The sequence below is a fragment of the Ascidia mentula genome, chromosome 1 (assembly GCF_947561715.1).
Source record: "Ascidia mentula chromosome 1, kaAscMent1.1, whole genome shotgun sequence".
NCBI classification, from domain to species: domain Eukaryota; kingdom Metazoa; phylum Chordata; class Ascidiacea; order Phlebobranchia; family Ascidiidae; genus Ascidia; species Ascidia mentula.
In genome coordinates this window covers 1,366,209-1,383,912 of record NC_138566.1, presented here as the reverse complement: position 1 = coordinate 1,383,912, position 17,704 = coordinate 1,366,209, and the positions used below count along the sequence as shown (strand labels likewise).

The window sequence follows — 17,704 nt, the reverse complement described above, 5'->3', positions numbered from 1 at the left end:
AAAGAATTACTTCTATCTTTTGCTTAATTGACGGTTTATTGTTTCTGTAGTGTTTTTGAAAGTTCATGCATCACGTTAGCAATCACAAAAGCTTTAACCACAAGAACACCCTGTCCCAGTAACTGTTTTATTATTATGCAACCACATAAGACTTCATATAGGTCAAAATAGCGGCCATCTATCTGCAGCTCAAATTAACATCAAAATCCGTTTACTGCACTTGTTGACTTGTTGTCCCCTGTTTAATGCAAAACTATACTAAATCTGGTTTACTATGTTTTCCATTCCTATGCATAAGGCTTGCTGCCAGGACTCGCACGACTGAAGCGCCTTGTATGACGTCACCCAACAATATTCTCGCTTTCAAACGATTTCGTTCGCAGCGGCAAGAACGCGACTTTGATCAGCTGTATCTCAAAAGCCGGTCGCCGTATCAATCTACTTGTTAAAACGCGTTTAGTGAAGCGGTAACTAATTGCGTTTAGGCAAAGTAGAAATTGTCAAAGAATATAAATTTATTGCCTTGTAAATATATGAAATCGCAGCATGTGAATCAGAAGGTAATGTAACCAAATTTGTTCTCCTAATTCTCTAAGTTAGTTTACAAAGTCGCGCAAAAGAAATTAACATTTACGATTTTTTATAGTTGTACGAAAAATTTTATTATCCACACGATCAAGGGCTGATGACCACAGAAAAAGCTCTCACCACATCCAGGTTTGCCGTTAACTCCTCACGTTTTTCTTCGCCTAAAAGTAAATTGTCGCTTTTGGTGTTTCGTACTAATGTTCATCGATAATTTATGCATTCGCTAAACGTAAATTTTGCTTTATACATGCTTGTTTATTTATCCTGAAGTAGTGGCTGTTTTTATCTTATATTCCGGGGGAGGGGGTTTTCAATAACAAATTTAAACGAATTTTGACAAAATCAGACCTGCATGGTAGGGGTCACGCACTTAAAAAAAATCACTCCCTTCCACGAAGACCAAATTATTGACAAAATCAAATCTATTTTATTTTCACAAGTTACAACGTACATGAACATGAAACATAAAATAGTTTGGGCACCGATAAAACCAAAAGGGTTGGCGAGTCAGGCGCCCATGTAAAGGTTGCAACAGACTGCTTTGGACTTCATATAGCGCGGATTAGCACTTGATATTCACAAGGGAAAACAAGATGCTTAAGGCACACATGCATTGAACATAATGTACACCTTCAACTATTGTAGTATTGGAATTATAAATTCGTAGCAGAATCGCGTTGAAAATCGACAAAAGGAATAATTGGTATTTTGCGGATATCTGCTATTATCACAAAATACAGCGGTTTGCAAACACAAATACATGATTTTAATAAAACTGGTTGAAGTTGCAAAAAACGATATTTTACATGAAAACTTTTATTCGAGCATTTTTGTCCGTGATCAATCTCAGTTAAATATCAACTACTCCCAAATATGGAAACATATTAAACAGCAACAATAGTCGCCTCATAAACTTGTTTGTCAAGATCAAAAGCATGTGTCCAGACATCTGAGGTTGGATCGTAAACTTCAACTGATGTCATTCTATAAAACAAACATGATACAGTTTCATGAATCAGGCACACAACAAACACAGGTAAGTTTTTCTACAACATTTTCACGAAAAGTAAACTTTATAAGTTAACAAAACCAAACCAACGTACACCCGCAGACCCCTTCACCACTAAACCAAACCACACATACAACATTGTATAATACAAAGTGTTTTAAGTTTAAATTTAACAAACATTTTATGAATGTTGTTAATCAAGTATAACATCGTATATCCCACTTGTCCCAGTTTCTCAACATTTACATTTTCACATAAAACGGGAAACAGTGGACTATAGTGACGTCATAATAGTAATTCTTACCGTCCACCCACAACATAAATCCTCCCATCAATAACACAAGCAGAGTGACGGTAACGAGGATTTAGGAGAGGAGAAACATATTTCCATTTGTTGACTCTAGGTTCGTATTCTTCAACTGTTTGCAGGGGGTAAAGACCACCACCATTCCAACCTCCTGTCAGATTTAAAGTAAATTTTTTTATTGTTTTTAGGTTAATACTTTATAGTTATATCTACCAGTTTTTATGTTTAGGATTCTTTTCAGGAAACTCCATTATATTTATCACGTGATACATTTACCGGTGACGAATCAGAATTTGTATTTTATAAAGTTTCCTTTAAAAACCACTTAATGTTAATTTTATTGCTTAACTTTTTATCACTAACCAATTGCATAGATCTTCCCTTTAATTTCTTCACATGCTAAATCACTTCTTGCTTGATTGAGAGAAGCGATTCTTGTGGAGGTTCCAACACGAACATCGTGGAATTCACATGATTGTAAGAATTGCCCGCCATCCCATCCGCCCACAGAAAACAAAACATCTGAAGAAATTTCCAAATCGCTTGTGTTAATATTTATTGTGACGTCATATTACGATTATGCCGTAGTGCTACGTAACAAGCAATGAGGTAAGCACTGCGTTTCTTGAAGTACAAATAAGCGATCAGCTTTCAATCGAGGTTTTAATTGAAATAATCAATATTAAAGTTAAAATTCATGTCATACAGAACTACAAAATAAAGATGGAATATTTCCTGCATTTCTGGTAAGTTTGAGGTCGGCGTTTCACAACATTTTCATGTCCAAGAGTGAATATTGTTGGGGTAAATAGCGTGGATTTACTGATTACTTTAATTTATGGTTTACGGTTAATTATGCTGTTGTTTCAGATGCATGCAAACTATTTAGGCCTGGGCCCAGTAATGAGATTATTCCTTCACATAAATGAACTCAGATGCATTCTCACTGTCAATTGGACACATTCCATGTCCATATCTTGGTTGTAACATGTCGAAACCACATCTCCATCTGTCTTCTTGTACAGAATAACACAAAGTTGATGAAAATACTCCATGCTTTCCTTGACCCCCCGTGAGATACAAGTCATCTAGATTTGTTTGTAATTAGTGAAAACAAGGTTGTCCATAAAAGTGATAATTCTTGATAAACATTTAAATATTCACCAAATATTTACCATATGTTTCTGAACACTTAGTTGAACAATTTTGTGTTCAAAAATTGGTAACTTGTCAGTAAAGTGTCAGTAAAAATATTAAAAGTACAAAAAGATTTTGTTGACGTAGTCGTGGCAGAATCCACAATTTTTCTCTGTGGTATAACTAACAAAAGTTATGGTGAGCAGTAAGAATGAGTTGGTTGAGAGATGAGAAGATAGTCATAAACCACACAAAGACACACTAGTAATGGGTGGAAATAAATATTAACAAAACCCTTTGTCTGCCACCACGTTACTTTTTATTGCTATGACAATTTGTGAGGGGGGCTTCCCCAATCATTTATTCCTGGAACAGCCTCTGGTTTAGTAATCAACAATTTCAGAAATAACCACACCAACCTCCAACAACAGCAGATGCAGCAGAACGTCGACCTTCCGATAAATCAGCAATTTTTACCCAGTTTTTACTTTCCTCCAAATTCAACATCTCACAACTTTGTGTTGGACCATTTCCACCCATTACATAAACATTTTCACCAAATTTAACTGAAGTTGAGTTCATTCTGTCTGTGATCATTTTCTTGACAAAATTTGATGACAATGAAACTATACATTAAGACAAAGTGATTTACATGTTTCAATAAATAAAAGAAAGTTTTTATCTCAAAACATATAACAGAAAACATGATTACTCGGGAGAATATTTAGTTAAGTCATTGACAGGTTACACTAAACCAGGACATGCTTGTTATATTTTCTTGTGCAATTGAATTTAAAAAACAAAATTATCAGTGTCCAAATATTGCATTAAATCCTGAAGGTTACTGGAAATTTGCTGTCTTGCTAACTTTAGTTGAAATTTACATTTACTTGAACATACAAAACGCATGTATATTTATGGGAAAATACCTCAAAAAAAACACAACCATATGACAGCAAGCAATGTACATACTGGGTAATGTTCATGTTGTTTTGTGGTAACATTCCATTTCACACATTTTCGTTTTGAATTATCTCCACCCATGAGAAGAAATCCTGACAAATCTGCAACATAAACATTGCTTGTTATGGTTTTGGTTTGTATAAATTAAATAATTATGGTGATAACAATGGAAAAATATTTTCCATTCAGGGGAAGTTGTTGCTTCGTGAATCAACCAAATTCATTAGAGTTTATATTTAACAACCTTCAGTTACATTTTTAAATTCAGCTATGAAACTAACACATTTTGTAAGTTATGGTGAAGCACATCTCTCTGTACTAGTCAGTGTGGTTTCATTTTAGTACTTTTGTTTAATCACATCCCACAGAATTGTATCACTAACTTGTTGGTAGTTCACTGTCCCTGGATTCTGACCACATATTTGCAATATTATTTGCCATGAGTAAATGTGAAGTGGGAAATTTAAGTGGAGGTTAAAGTCATAAGATATGTGGGTGGTGTAAATATGGCAGATGTAACAAATTGCTTTGAATGTGACATTAAATAAAAAATCTTGCACCTTTTTTAACTGAACTTGCTTTTCCACTTGTTCCTGGTTTTTCAAATTTCATTGACAAAGCATCCAAAACTGCATTGCTGCATTCAACATTATTTCTCATAAGAGGCTGAAAAAAACACAAATGTTAAAAAGTCACAGGTCTAAAAATAACAAACTTTATAATTTACTTCATTTCTAACTGTAGTTGTAAGAAACTGAGTGGAAATAGATGAAAGATCAAGTTGTGAGAAAAGATTCACAAACAAATCCTCTCGATGGGAAGGATTGAAATTGACCCATCGAACCATTCCAGTAAAAACAGCTTCTTCCATCTGCATTCAACAAATAATATGTAATAACAAGTAACAGTTTAAACAAACGACGAAGTGATTAATGTCACCGGTGACTACATCAAATACTAAATTTACACCAAGAGCATGAAACGAAAGGTGAAACATCACAGAGTTTAAATCACTATTTAAGCTTCTTTAAATAAAGAAATAAAAATTTTTTAAAACAAAATTGGTTTTAATAATTTTAATCACAAAATATATTAGAAAAACAAATCAATCACAATTACCCCTTTGTTTCTCTGTTTCATGATTGCAGACATGTCACCAACATCAAGTTGCATGAAATCATCATGTTGTACAACTGTTGCAATGTTATCAACAATCATTTGGTTTGTTTTCTTTTCCACATCAGCAAGATTGTATCGAGTAGCATAAGCTCTTAGCTTCAAACAGTTGTCGGTTGAAGTCATTTTAAGGATGACTCGACAACAAAATGACTTCAACTCTGAAAGTGTAGACAAAACAAAATTCAGCCACACCCAATTCAGAAGTGATATCTGTGCTCACTTCTCCATTGATTACAAATAATTTGTTTTGTCCCTGGTGTCAACAACGTGACAATAGTCAAACACAAAAATTTTAACCTAAAATATGCAAAATTTTCATGGTTTGCAAATAAATAAATACACATGTAGAACATATATATTGACATAATCACTCTTAACACATTAACATCAGTAAAGATTAAAACTTGCATACCTTGCATCTGTGTATAATCAGCATCTTCCAACACTTCCAACACATTTTTCTCTGTTACTTCAATATCACCAGTGTAAATATAATCCAATATACTTTCCAGTCTTTTTGGTGGAATATTGTCAACTTTGATAAAATCTGAGTATTTCTCGCGCATCTATAAGAAAACAAAGTTAACCAATCACAACAAACACACACACTCTGGTCTAAAGAACTGACAAAAATCTACAACTTTACTATTTGGAATATGGTATGTAATTTATATATAATAACATACATCAGTCCTGTTCAAATGAAAACAATACAAGGGCCATTGCAAAAATAAATCAATCTAGTAAGTTGCATTCTAGCATAGTTGCAAAAGTTCAGCCAATGTAATTGCCGAGTAATAACAAAAACCACCTTAACATCTCAAAAATTCAAACCTTAATATTGTAACAACTCAAACAAATGCTTATCAGATATGCAAACACTAGACTAAGCTGTTGCAACTGAGCCAATTGTGTCAAAACATGAGCTGGTTGTGGGGATGGAGCCATGCGACAACTAAAAGACAAACACTCAGGTTTCATATTATTTCTACAAAACAAACACTTACCTCAACACCAAGTAAAGCATTAAAATAATCTGACATAGAACAAACAACAGCATCATGTATTGAATAGTTTTCTCCTTGGGAACAATGTGTTCTGTTGCAAAATCGTTTTGTTTCTTTTCTGTCACTGAAATATCAATATTTTAACTTCAGTAAATCTCCATAAATCAAACTTACTTGTTTAAAAAATTTATCACTTTCTGGTGATGCAAGTTTATTTCCTCTTGTGTTCGCTTCATTATGAAGACAAAAAGTTAAACTTACAGTGAATGAAATACCGGGTCTAGCGTACAACCGTAAATTATTGCAAAGAAATTGTTTTTATTTTTTGCAGCATTTCCGAGAACGAAACTAATGTCACACCGGAGGTGAACCAAAGTCCATGATTTCTATGACTCTGAGGTGAACCACCTTATCCCACGCTTGAGTGATCAGCAAGTAATATTTGATTTTAATTTAATTCAAATCCGCTGAATTAATTCAAAATTTGTTTTGACCATCAAACATTGAGAGACACATAAATTTTCAAACAAACTGATGCTTTTAAATATTTAAGCGTTGTACGAAAACTATTTCATTGTGTGATCGGTTTTAAAAAATATTTGGCCTTGGTCTATTTGCAGATTTTACAAATAAATATGTATATGTTTGTGGAGTTTGTTCCACTACAATGTGATCTACCCTCTTCCAAATTTTGCCGTCAATTTCTCACTCTCGACCTTGAAAATGTGTCGGAGCAAGGACCTATTTTGTAAGAACGTGGATAAAACCATGCCTTCCATAGAAATTCCTCAGTTCCAAAGCAATCAAATGGCGTTCATAGGACCCTATGCTTGCATGGGTTGTGATGCTGTGTACGCGTCTGTCCATGACAAGTGTCATGTTCATGACACCCTGTACTCGCACGACATATGCCATTGCCATTGTTTTGGATTCCTGTGTGTCACTTAAATTACTATAAGTTGCAGAAAATGCCAACGCTGTCGTTATGATAACTTCCAAGGAAAACAGGAAGGTTTCGTCTGATAGTAAATGTCTTGCTTTAAACCACGTAGGATTTTAAAATATCAAGCTCAGCAAAAACCACATTATCAATAAGTTGACGTCCCGTTGGTTTTACAGCTAATGTGGAAGATGGATGTTTAAAAGTTTTTGATTTTTACGAAAATCTAATTATTCTATTTCAAGTCATAATCTAACGATTGGTATTTTAGTAAAACTTCAATATTCAATCACCACTTGTAAAGAGAAGAAAATGAAACGTTTATTATCGTGTCTGCTGGTTGCTGTTCTACTTATCGGTGTGGAAGGTAAGCAAACCTTACCTTAACTAAACCAATGGAAAAATAACTCGACCATTTCTGTTGTCACATTATTGGTGGCTATAAGTTTTCTGTTTCTGAAAACGGTTTCTTAGCTGGGGGTTCACCGTATTCATTACCTGACCACGTGGACAGCTGAAACAAACGTGTTGAGAAAGCTTGTCTTATAATGTTCCAACATATTATATCAGATGAGAAACGAATACTTGCGCTGTAAGTTGTACTGCACACGCATGAAGTAGTACAATTGTCCTGCAAACATATTATCGGTTTTAAGAAGTATTCTTAGGTTTCAGGTTTAGCAAAAGCACTGTAATCACACTTCTTGCAACATTTAACCATCTCAAGTTGTTTTGCAGGATGTCGTTTTCCTCCAACGATCACTGGAGTTGATTTCTATCCGAACAATATCCTACTATCTACCTTGTAATTTTGTGTCGTACTATTGTCCATGTACAGGAAGTATTCCGAATGGTCTAGCGTGGAATTTGTGTCGACCCCAGTGGTCATTAGTTGTTACCATCACCCACGTGCAATAATTGAAACGTTGTAAACGTGCAATGGTTGGAGACGATGAAACAAAACTTCCAACTACTAGAAGTATGTGTGTTGTAATTAATCCATTGTAAGAGTTAATAAATCAATTATTAGATTCCAGTCAGGATAATAAATACACGCGGAATTTTTATTATCTGGTTAAATAAATAGTTCACACTTTAAAAGTGTTTCGAAGGAACTATGAAATCATTCAATTTCAAAATCGCAAAGTTGAAAACATTAACTTTTAATAAGGCACTGATGTAGCCCGCGCAAAACTTAATGAAATCAGTGCAGAAACAATAAAGAAAAGTCTGTAAAAGCAATGATGGAAATCAATCGAATGAAAAAACATTTTTCCAAAACACGATAAAAAAATAGGTAATTACAAATACACAAGCTGCCTCATTTATGTGATGCTTGCACTGAACACGATTGCTTGACCTCGTTTGTGCTTCAAGGTCATCGCTCACGTGGTAATAGGGCAACTTGTGACCTTTTGAAGTTTGGAACTTTTTCTGCTTTTCTCAAGGTTTAATAATTGCTTCACTTGCAGTTGCAATTCCTGTTGCCTGAAAAAAATACATTTAGGTACAGGGCGAATCAAACTTTTAGTGGGATCGAAGCATAAACAACATCTCCTATGTCATAGGCACTTTAAGTTTAAATTCTAACCAACTTACTGCTCAACGATCATTGTCATGAGATGTTCGTCTTTGTCTTCTTCTTCCTTCTTCTTCATCATCTTCTGGAGGACATGTTGTTCGAACGTGTAAAGTTCCGTCTCCTGTTCCTCACTCACCTTCTTCCCTGAAACGAAGATGATGGGAAGATGAGGATGACATTCTCACAAACTTGAGGTTGACATGATCACAAAATTCATATTATTGGATCCATGCTATATTCGTTTGTCAATAAACAACTTACTGAAGGCACTGAACCCAACCGGTCCGTTTCTACAAATGTTGATGAACCTGGCGATGTCTTCCAGAATAACAAAAGGAGCGGGAAGCCAAGGTCTGTCACAAAACTCTTGAACAACATCGAATCTGTGGTAACTCCAGAATATTCCGGCGCGGTCTTCAATCGTTTGGAATGTGTAACTATAGAAATCATAAACTTACGTCTACACGACATGCAAATCATTCATTTCACTTGACCTTGTTCACGGAGTTTAAAAAAATTTTTTTTTAGTAATGTTCCAGGCAGTCGACGCAAATACTTTTAACCACACAAGAGTACGAACCTGAACATGGCGATGAGTAGATTGAGCATAAGAATGTTAGAGAATAACATGTAGAAGCAAGTCAACAAAGCCGATACTATCCCGTAACCTGTGGAATTAACAGGAAACTTAAAACAATTTCCATTTTGAAAATTAGCCCACATTGACCGTTTGCAATTTGACATTCCACAAATCGAGGCATAATGGCACTAGCGCCCCCTGGGGACCGTTTGCAATTTGAATTAGACTCCAATAAAAAAATTAGCAGGTCACCTTGGGCCCGAAGTATTTGAACACAAGGTAGACTTGGAAACACCTGATGTACATTGCGAACAAAGCAATACACAGGAATATTTTACCCGCGTACCTTAAGTTGTCGTTGAACGCTGAGGACCACATTATTCCCTGGCCTGGAGACATTACTAAGGTTATATGGCAAGACAACAATGTATTAATTTTTATACAAACACGCCTACATTCGTTTATTGTGGATTAAGAATTAATGAGGAACAAAACTTCTACCATGCAAATTTTACATCAGCTATATGGGCAATATTGTTCATATTAAAGATTCACAAAACCGGTTAACGTTTTTCGATAAAGTAAATTGTAATGGAGTGGGTTTTCTCCATTGTGTTTGTTAAATTGTCCACTGGACTTTCAGATCAGTAACTTATAAGGCAAAGCCTTCTGGTCGAAACCTAAACATGTGTATTTAACGCTTCCCATCCAATAGAAGCATGTTGAAATATGAGAGTAAGTTTGTGGAAAAGTCTACGGTTTATAGTAAAGCACCTGATGCAGTCTAATGACAAATCCCAAGGAAGGGTAACTAGTTGCTCACTGTACGATAAAAAGTTTAAAGGCATCGCCGACACGACTCTATAACAGGTGTCTTTTCATATGTCGGACCAGCGATTTGAATAACACGACTTAATAATGTATAAATTATAGCAATATAGGAAAAGATACCTTGGCTATGTTTGAGTGTTGGTGTAAATGTTAATAGTAAATGCAGCCAACTTAGTTCAAACCTGAGGTAATCAGCCAGAAAACGAGGTTATTATTTATTTGGAATCGAACCGAATCCTACATTTAATTTGTTTCACCAAACTTCTTACAAGGGCACTTGGAATTGAACATTGCTATTAGAATATATGCACGAAACTTGAACTTTACGAAACAAACATTGGGAAAATAATTTCACAAATAACGGCATTAGAATAGAATTGTGTCGCTACAGAGAAAATACAAACGGTGCGTGTGATTTTGTATCAAGACAAAAGTACACATTACGCATGCTATCGCTCCAGTATTCTTCATATAAACTGAGCGAAACACGACTCAAACGATGTTTCTGTAAGATGAATTGGCAGCAGAGCCAGTATGCATTCAGTAAGAAACAAACAAGCAAACACACACGTGACAAGGCAGGGGCAGAAATGACACAAATTCACAAGTCGTCGTTAACTCACAGTAAATTATTCGTCACTTATAATATGAAATAATTGGAAAAAAAATTATAACATGAGTATTGAGGAAAAAAAAACAATTCTATCATCCAATGTTTGAACAATGTCATAATTTTATTGTTGCAGGGAATCAAGTAAGGATCGAATTGGAAAACATCAAATGGAATATTGAAATTATTTCGTGGATAATTACTATTTCCATATCACAAAAGACACTCACACACAAATACATAATTACGTTTATTAAAAAATCTACCACTCAGAAAGTACTGTTAAAGGAGAAACAATTGGTAAAGACGATATTTTGGACAAAAACATTGATTCCGATGATCAATCTCAGTTAAATAATAACTACACCTAAATATAGAAACATATTAAACAGCAACAACAGTCGCATAATAAACTGTTTTGTCAAGATCGAAAGCATGTGTCCAGACATCTGAGGTTGGATCGTAAACTTCAACTGATTTCTTTCTATAAAACAAACATGATACAGTTTCATGAATCAGGCACACAACAAACACAGGCAAGTTTTTCTACAACATTTTTAAATTATAAGTTAACAAAAGCAAATTAACGTACACCCGCAGACTCCTACAACACTAAACCAAACCACACATACAACCTTGTATAATACAAAGTGTTTTAAGTTTAATCTTAACATTTTATGCAAGTTGTTAATCAAGTATAACAACGTATATCCCACTTGTCCCAGTTACTCAACATTTACATTTTCACATAAAACGGGAAACAGTGGACTATAGTGACGTCATAATAGTAATTCTTACCCTCCACCCACAACATAAATCCTCCCATCAATAACACAAGCAGAGTGATAGCAACGAGTATTTAGGAGAGGAGAAACATATTTCCATTTGTTGACTCTGGGTTCGTATTCTTCAACTGTTTGCAGGGAGCCACCACCTCCTGTCAGATTTAAAGTAAAACTTTTTATTGTTTTTAGGTTAATACTTTATAGTTATATCTACCAGTTTTTATGTTTAGGATTCTTTTCAGGAAACTCCATTATATTTATCACGTGATACATTTACCGGTGACGAATATGAATTTGTATTTTATAAAATTTACACAAAAACCACCTACTGTTAATTTTTTTGCTTAACTTTTCATCACTAACCAATTGCATAGATCTTCCCTTTAATTTCTTCACATGCTAAATCACCTCTTGCTTCATTGAGAGAAGCGATTCTTGTGGAGGTTCCAACACGAACATCGCGGAATTCACATGATTGTAAGAATTGCACGCCATCAACACTTCCGCCCACAGAAAACAAAACATCTGAAGAAATTTCCAAATTGCTTGTGTTAATATTTATTGTGACGTCATATTACGATTATGTCATAATGTTACGTAACAATCATTGAGGTAAGCTCTGCGTTTCTTGACGTACAAATAAGCGATCAGCTTTCAATCGAGGTTTTAATTGAAATTAATCAATATTAAATTTAAAATTCATGTCATAAAGAACTACAAAATAAAGATGGAATATTTCCTGCATTTCTGGTGAGTTTGAGGTCGGCGTTTCACAACATTTTCATGTCCAAAAGTGAATATTGTTGTGGTAAATAGAGTGAATTTACTGATTACTTTAATTTATGGTTTCCCGTTAATTATGCTGTTGTTTCAAATGCATGCCAACTATTGAGGCCTGGGCCCAGTAATGAGATTATTCCTTCACATAAATGAACTCAGATGCATTCTCACTGTCAATTGAACACATTCCGTGTCCATATCTTGGTTGTAACATGTCGAAACCACTTCTCCATCTGTCTTCTTGTACAGAATAACACAAAGTTGATGAGAATGCTCCTTGGTTTCCATCACCACCCGTGAGATACAAGTCATCTAAATTTGTTTGTAATTAGTGAAAACAAGGTTGTCCATAAAAGTGATAATTGTTGATAAACATCTAAATATTCACCAAATATTTACTATCAGTTTCCAAAAACATAGTTGGACAACTTTCTGTTCAACAATTGGTAACTTGTCAGTAATACTGTTACAAGTCCAAAAAAACACAAATTTTCTCTGGGGTATTACTAACAAAAGTTATGGAGAGCAACTAGAATGAGTTGGTTGAGAGATGAGAAGATAGTCATGAACCACACAAAGACACACTAGTGATAAAAAGAACAGCCCCTGGTTTAGAAATCAACAATTTCAGAAATAACCACACCAACCTCCAACAAAAGACGATGCAGCACAACGTCGACCTTCCGATAAATCAGCAATTTTTACCCAGTTTTTACGTTCCTCCAAATTCAACATCTCACAACTTTGTGTTGGACCATTTCCACCCATTACATAAACATTTTCACCAAATTTGGCTGAAGTTGAGTTCACTCTGTCTGTGATCATTTTCTAAATAAATTTTGATAATTTTAAAACAATGCATCAAGGCAAAGTGATTAAAATGTTTCACAAAATAAAAGAAAAGTCTCTATCTTAAAACAAGTAACTCGAATAATAGAAAAAAACATGACATACTATGGAACATATTTTGTTAAGTCATTGGCATGTTACACTAAACCAGGGCATGTTTGCATTATTATTTCATGTACAATCAAATCAACAAAAAATTATTAGTGTCCAAGTTTTGCAACAAATCCTGGCTGTTACTGGACTTTTGCTGTCTTGCTAATTTTAGTTAAAATTTACATTTACTTGCAAACACAAAAAGCATGTATATTTATGAGAAAGTATGTTAAAAAGCAAAACTGTAAGACAGCAAGCAATGTACATACTGGGTAATGTTCATGTTGTTTTGTGGTAACATTCCATTTCACACAATCTCGTTTTGAATTACGGCCACCAATGAGAAGAAATCCTGACAAATCTGCAACATAAACATTTGCTTGTTATGGTTTTGTTTGCTTAAAATATTTTTTTGGGGTAATAACAGTGGTAACATATTTTTTATGAGGGTAAAGTTGTTGCTTTGTTAATCAATCTTTTTGAATGGAGTTAGTATTTGTGTATAGTATTTACACAAGCTTCATTTAAGTATTTAATTACTTTGACACCAGTCTGGTATTATAAGGTCGGTCAAGTTTAATATGCACTTTTATTGACAATTCAACAGTTTTAGAATCGTTTCCTAAAGTGAGATTTCAAAAAGTTTCGGAGTGCACCTTATTCGAATAGAATATTATAAACATATAGATTTGCGCTCTTTACACCAGATATCTCAACATTATACCGGTGAAATGAGGGGAACATAATATAGTAGGTGTTTGTGACATCACAAGACAACCACAACAAAATCACTGTGGTCAGGGGGAAATAATTATTTCTTACTAGGGAGCATGTTGTCCATAACAGTGGTATAAATATAGTGGATAATGTGACAATATATAAAAAAATATCACACCTTTTTTGACAGAAGTTGCTTTTCCACTTGTGCCAGGTTTTTCAAAGTTCATTGATAAAGCATCCATGACTGCATTGCTGCATTCTATGTTACCTCTTACTAGGGGCTGAAAAGAATTAAACATTTAAACTAATTATAAGCGAATCAACTACAACAATTTACTTCATTTCTTATTGTGGTTGCAAGAGACTGATTGGAAATAGATGAAAGATCAAGTTGTGAGAAAAGATTCACAAACAAATCCTCTCGAAGGGAAGGATTGAAATTAACCCATCGAACCATTCCAGTAAAAACAGCTTCTTCCGTCTACATTCAACAACTAATTTGTGACAACAAGTTAAGTAACTGTTAAAATATATCATAAAAAGGTTACTAACATGATCTGACTGCATTAAATTGTAAATTAAAACCGAAAACACAAATAGAAAGTAAAAATGCCACATAAAAAGTTTAATCACCACAAAAGCAACTTAAAACAAATACAAAAAGGTTGATATTATTGGTTTGATGTAAGTTTGTTAAAAAAACATGCAGTTAAAGAACCCCTGGACCATAACCTACTAAAAATGTCTGTCGCAAAATATGATTTTAAAGTTACCACTATTTCTTGTAAACAGTATATGTTATGCAAAATACATGTTAAGTTTTAACTGCAGTTATTGCTGGAATTTACTTCTTTTTGTGTGAACACGAACAAACAACATTGAGAGCTGGTTGTTGTGGATGAGGAACTGTTGATGAGTTTACCCAACCTTTTATAGTCGACATTTAATTTACCTTAACGTTCAAATCAAAAGTCTTGACGATTTTCTTCCACAATGCAAACAGAAAATACAAATTAATCATAATTACCCCTTTGTTTCTCTGTTTGATGATTGCAGACATATCACCAACATCAAGTTGCATGAAATCATCATGTTGTACAACTGTTGCAATGTTATCAACAATCATTTGGTTTGTTTTCTTTTCCACATCAGCAAGATTGTATCGAGTAGCATAAGCTCTTAGCTTCAAACAGTTGTCGGTTGAAATCATTTTAAGGATGACTCGACAACAAAATGACTTTAACTCTGAAATTGTCAACAAAACAAAATTCCACACCTAATCCAGAAGTGATATCTGTGCTCACTGCTCCATTGATTACAAATAATTTGTTTTGTCCCTGGTGTCAACGTGACAATAGTCAAACACAAAAATTTTAACCTAAAATAAGCAAAATTGTCATGGTTTGCAAATAAATAAATACACATGTAGAACATATATATATATTGAAATAATCACTATTAACACATTAACATCAGTAAAGATTAAAACTTGCATACCTTGCATCTGTGTATAATCAGCATCTTCCAACACTTCCAACACATTTTTCTCTGTTACTTCAATATCACCAGTGTAAATATAATCCAATACACTTTCCAGTCTTTTTGGTGGAATATTGTCAACCTTGATGAAATCTGAGTATTTCTCGCGCATCTATAAGAAAACAAAGTTAACCAATCACAACAAACACACACAATCTGGTCTAAAGAACTGACAAAAATTTACAACTTTACCATTTGGAATATGTATGTAATTTACATATAGCAACATACAACAGTCCTGTTCAAATAGAAACATCACAAGGGCCATAGCAAAAAATAAATCAATCTAGTAAGTTGCATTCTAGCATAGTTACAAAAGTTAAGCCAATGTAATTGTCGAGTAATAACAAAAACCACCTTAACATCTTAAAAATTTAAACCTAAATATTGTAACAACTCAAACAAATGCTTATCAGATATGCAAATACTAGACTAAGCTGTTGCAACTGAGCCAATTGTGTCAAAACATGAGCTGGATGTGATGGAGCCATGTGGTATGGAGGCCTGGTGTAAACTAAAGGGATGAACAACTCTGGGTACGTATGTTCATAAAAGACAGATATAATATATTATGGTATGTTCCTCAATTGTTGAGATATTATACCACATGACCCATGAGTTTTGTCAACAAACTAAATTAATTTTGAAAAGTAAAGAGTTGTTGTTGTTGTCTAAATTGATGTTTTGTTTGATTGCAACAATGTATTTACGGACAGGGGACAACTATACGACAAACACTAAGGTTTCATATTATTTCTACAAAACAAACACACTTACCTCAACACCAAGTAAAGCATTAAAATAATCTGACATAGAACAAACAACAGCATCATGTATTGAATAGTTTTCTCCTTGGGAACAAAGTGTTCTGTTGCAAAATCGCTTTGTTTCTTTTCTGTCACTGAAACATCAATATTTTAACTTCAGTAAATCTCCAAAAATTAAACTTACTTGTTTAAAAAATTCATCACTTTCTGGTGATGCAAGTTTATTTCCTCTTGTGTTCGCTTCATGATGAAGACAAAAAGTTAAACTGGCAGTCAATGAAATACCGGGTCTAGTGTACAACCCTAAATGTTTGGTTGCAACTTCATTTTATTTTTTGCAGCATTTCCCGAGAACGAAACTAACGTCATACCGGAGGGAAACCACCTCATCCCACGCTTGAGTGATCAGCAAGCAATATTTGATTTTTTTCAGTTAATTTAATTCAAATCCGCTGAATTAATTCAAAATTTATTTTGACCATTAAACATTGAGAGACACATAAATTTTCAAACAAACTGATGCTTTTACGTATTCAAGCATTGTACGAGAACTGTTTCATTGCGTGATCGGTATTAAAAAATAATTGGCCTTGTTTTGCTTTTACAGATAAATATGTATATGTTTGTATGTGAAGTTTGTTCCACTACAATGTGATGTACCCTCTTCCAAATTTTGCCGTCAACTTCCGAACTTTGCTGTAATAACGTCACAACATCAACAGCACAAATGGCAACGTTTACAGGAGTGTTTAAGAAAGACTGTAAGTTTGCAACACAAGCCTAACAATCGCCTGAAGAATTCAAGTTGGATTTATGGACACTCTCCATGTAGAAAATAATGGAACATATTTGCAAACAACATCTTTTATAATATAAGCACCAGGACCTTGAAAATGTGTCGGTGCAAGGACCTATTTTGTAAGAATGTTGACAGAACCAGGCCTTTTCATAGAAATTCCTCAGTTCCAAAGCAATCAAATGGCGTTTATGACACCCTATACTCGCACGGGTCTTGGTGCGCCACGCACGCGTCTGTCCATGACATATGCCATGTTCATGGGTCCTTATACTTACACGACATACGACATTGCTATTGTTTTGGTTCCTGCTTGTCAATTAAATAATAATAAGTTGCAGGAAATGCCAACGCTGTCGCTATGATAACTTCCAAGGAAAACAGGAAGGTTTCGTCTGATAGTAAATGTCTTGCTTTAAACCACGTAGGATTTAAAATATCAAGCTCAGCAAAAACCTCAGTATCAATATGTTGACGTCCCGTTGGTTTTATAGCTAGTGTTACGACCGCTTGTGCGCAGCCTGGTCCTGCGCTGTCGTCCCACTAGGCAAAAACGCGCCCACCCAACTTTATAACCAACAGGACAATCCACTCCTGGTCGTCTTGTGTATTAGGTTGCGTAGCGGTTTTTCTGCAACCACA

At 34.5% G+C, this 17,704-nt stretch overlaps 2 protein-coding genes across 3 annotated transcripts; both read right to left on the bottom strand.

Moving 5' to 3' along the window:
- Window positions 1-1,071: 1,071 nt before the first annotated feature.
- On the bottom strand, window positions 1,072-5,155 carry LOC145917799 (kelch-like protein 7). Of its 2 annotated transcripts, none has more exons than XM_083003084.1 (9): window positions 5,124-5,155; window positions 4,732-4,875; window positions 4,565-4,670; window positions 4,014-4,105; window positions 3,461-3,641; window positions 2,852-2,992; window positions 2,268-2,426; window positions 1,902-2,055; window positions 1,072-1,572 (listed from the first exon to the last, which is right to left on the bottom strand). In XM_083003084.1, exons 1-9 carry the CDS (start codon window positions 5,142-5,144, stop codon window positions 1,473-1,475), a joined length of 1,098 nt encoding a protein of 365 aa, XP_082859210.1. In that variant the 5' UTR covers window positions 5,145-5,155; the 3' UTR covers window positions 1,072-1,472. The 2 variants fall into 2 exon arrangements, with proteins under 2 accessions (XP_082859210.1, XP_082859211.1); XM_083003085.1 differs by having other exon boundaries at window positions 1,902-2,052.
- A 3,360-nt stretch (window positions 5,156-8,515) lies between these two features.
- On the bottom strand, window positions 8,516-9,691 carry LOC145917069 (transient receptor potential cation channel subfamily M member 2-like). The gene is made up of 5 exons (XM_083002922.1): window positions 9,631-9,691; window positions 9,293-9,380; window positions 8,974-9,149; window positions 8,730-8,856; window positions 8,516-8,618 (listed from the first exon to the last, which is right to left on the bottom strand). Exons 1-5 carry the CDS (start codon window positions 9,689-9,691, stop codon window positions 8,516-8,518), a joined length of 555 nt encoding a protein of 184 aa, XP_082859048.1.
- Between the last annotated feature and the right edge of the window lie 8,013 nt (window positions 9,692-17,704).

What these genes read in the sequence shown, in the direction of transcription:
- LOC145917799 (XM_083003084.1), bottom strand. Translation starts at nt 5,144, where the DNA reads ATGAAACAGAGAAACAAAGGG. An exon ending in TGAAACAGAGAAACAAAGGG is followed by an intron (nt 4,876 to 5,123) that starts GTAATTGTGATT and finishes TGTTGAATGCAG; the next exon opens with ATGGAAGAAGCTGTTTTTAC. An exon ending in AACAACATGAACATTACCCA is followed by an intron (nt 3,642 to 4,013) that starts GTATGTACATTG and finishes AATTTTGTCAAG; the next exon opens with AAAATGATCACAGACAGAAT.
- LOC145917069 (XM_083002922.1), bottom strand. Translation starts at nt 9,691, where the DNA reads ATGTCTCCAGGCCAGGGAATAATGTGGTCCTCAGCGTTCAACGACAAC. An exon ending in CGACAACTTAAGGTACGCGG is followed by an intron (nt 9,381 to 9,630) that starts GTAAAATATTCC and finishes TTAATTCCACAG; the next exon opens with GTTACGGGATAGTATCGGCT. An exon ending in CTACTCATCGCCATGTTCAG is followed by an intron (nt 9,150 to 9,292) that starts GTTCGTACTCTT and finishes TGATTTCTATAG; the next exon opens with TTACACATTCCAAACGATTG.